Genomic DNA, 1385 nt, shown 5'->3' with positions numbered 1-1385 from the left:
AACCCGCGGGGGGTGGGGTAAAAGCGAACTTGACTGTATGTATAATATACATAATATACTTATTGTAACGTGTTGGTCTGGGTTCGTTTACGTAACATGCCAGATGGATGCAGATAATAGTCATTCATACAGAAGGACAGCCGACATCGTGTGTAGCAGGAAAAGGAAGGTACTTTATTTCCACGCATGTCTGCATACATAATTAACCAAGGGGAATTATTCGTCAGCATACTACCTGATAGTATAGCAGCAGTTATCTCCTCAACATCTCCCCCTTTTACAAAAGGAATTAAAGAAACCATCTTTAACTTTATGAATATCAGAACGTGCAACTTCCGACATAAATTCAAAATACCGAAACGGTTAACATAATGTTCTGATTCTTTTAACTTCTGTCTGTTCGCGATAATGTTCCGATTCCACTGTTACAGATTACCGTCCGTCAAATGAACACACTGTTGCTTATCTTTACTGGATAGCGTTCATAAACTTTAACAAAAGAAAACGAATCTGAAATATTATTTCTCGGTACGTTCCGATACCTCCGGAACACTGGAAATCTGGTGTACACAGAAATTACTGTTCTTCAAATCTTGCTGGCTTCTTTACAGTTCGGCCACTGCGAGTTACGTAGTCTCCGGGTGTCGGAGTACTGTCCTCGGTATCCACACTGCTATCTGGTGGAGGATCAGGGTCAACACCTGGAACGGTGTCTGGTACCGCTTCCGGTACTGGATCGGCTTCTCTGCTGGCTGGAGCTGGAGCCACCGGACGAAGACGAAGATGTTTCCGGTTGCGTCTTCGGTCCCCAGTAGGAGTACGGACGATGTAGGATCTTGGTGCGCACTGCTCTCGCACCTCAGCTGGAAGTTTCCACCCCTTCTCACCGTCACACTTGACGAAGACTTGGTCGCCTGGCTGTAGAGGTGAAAGCGACTGTACCCCGTGGTGCCTGTCGAATGTCTGCTTCTGCCTCCTTTTGGCTGCTTCGTCACGCTGTTGTAGTTCGTCTCGGTTGATGTTCTTCGGTTTCAAGTTCTCAGGAAGACATGGTAGGGTGTTTCGAAGTCGTCTTCCGAACGCTAGTTCTGCTGGACTTGCTCCAAGGGCAGGTATCGGTGTTGAACGATACACCAACAGTCCCAAGAAAATGTCGTCCTGGCAGAGAATCCTTTTCGCGATTTTCACCGCGCTTTCCGCCTCGCCGTTTGCCTGAGGGTAGTGAGGGCTAGACGTTACGTGCTTGAAACACCAGTCTCTCGAAAATGCTTGAAACTCGGCCGACGTAAATTGTGTACCATTGTCTGATACAAGAGTCTCTGGAATCCCATGACGAGCGAAAATGTTCTTGAGCGAATCACTGTTCTGGACGTTGTATCTGGTAG

General features: G+C 46.9%; 1 protein-coding gene across 1 annotated transcript; it reads right to left on the bottom strand.

Moving 5' to 3' along the window:
• Positions 1 to 576: 576 nt before the first annotated feature.
• Positions 577 to 1212, bottom strand: LOC138955995 (uncharacterized; the record flags this gene model as incomplete). Its single annotated transcript, XM_070327475.1, has 1 exon — positions 577 to 1212. A coding segment is annotated over one exon (636 nt), but the record flags the coding sequence as incomplete, so codon positions are not given.
• Between the last annotated feature and the right edge of the window lie 173 nt (positions 1213 to 1385).

This window comes from Littorina saxatilis, unplaced genomic scaffold, assembly GCF_037325665.1.
Source record: "Littorina saxatilis isolate snail1 unplaced genomic scaffold, US_GU_Lsax_2.0 scaffold_2074, whole genome shotgun sequence".
NCBI lineage: Eukaryota > Metazoa > Mollusca > Gastropoda > Littorinimorpha > Littorinidae > Littorina > Littorina saxatilis.
Note: the sequence above shows the minus strand (reverse complement) of the source record. Positions and strands in the feature narration are given on the sequence as shown.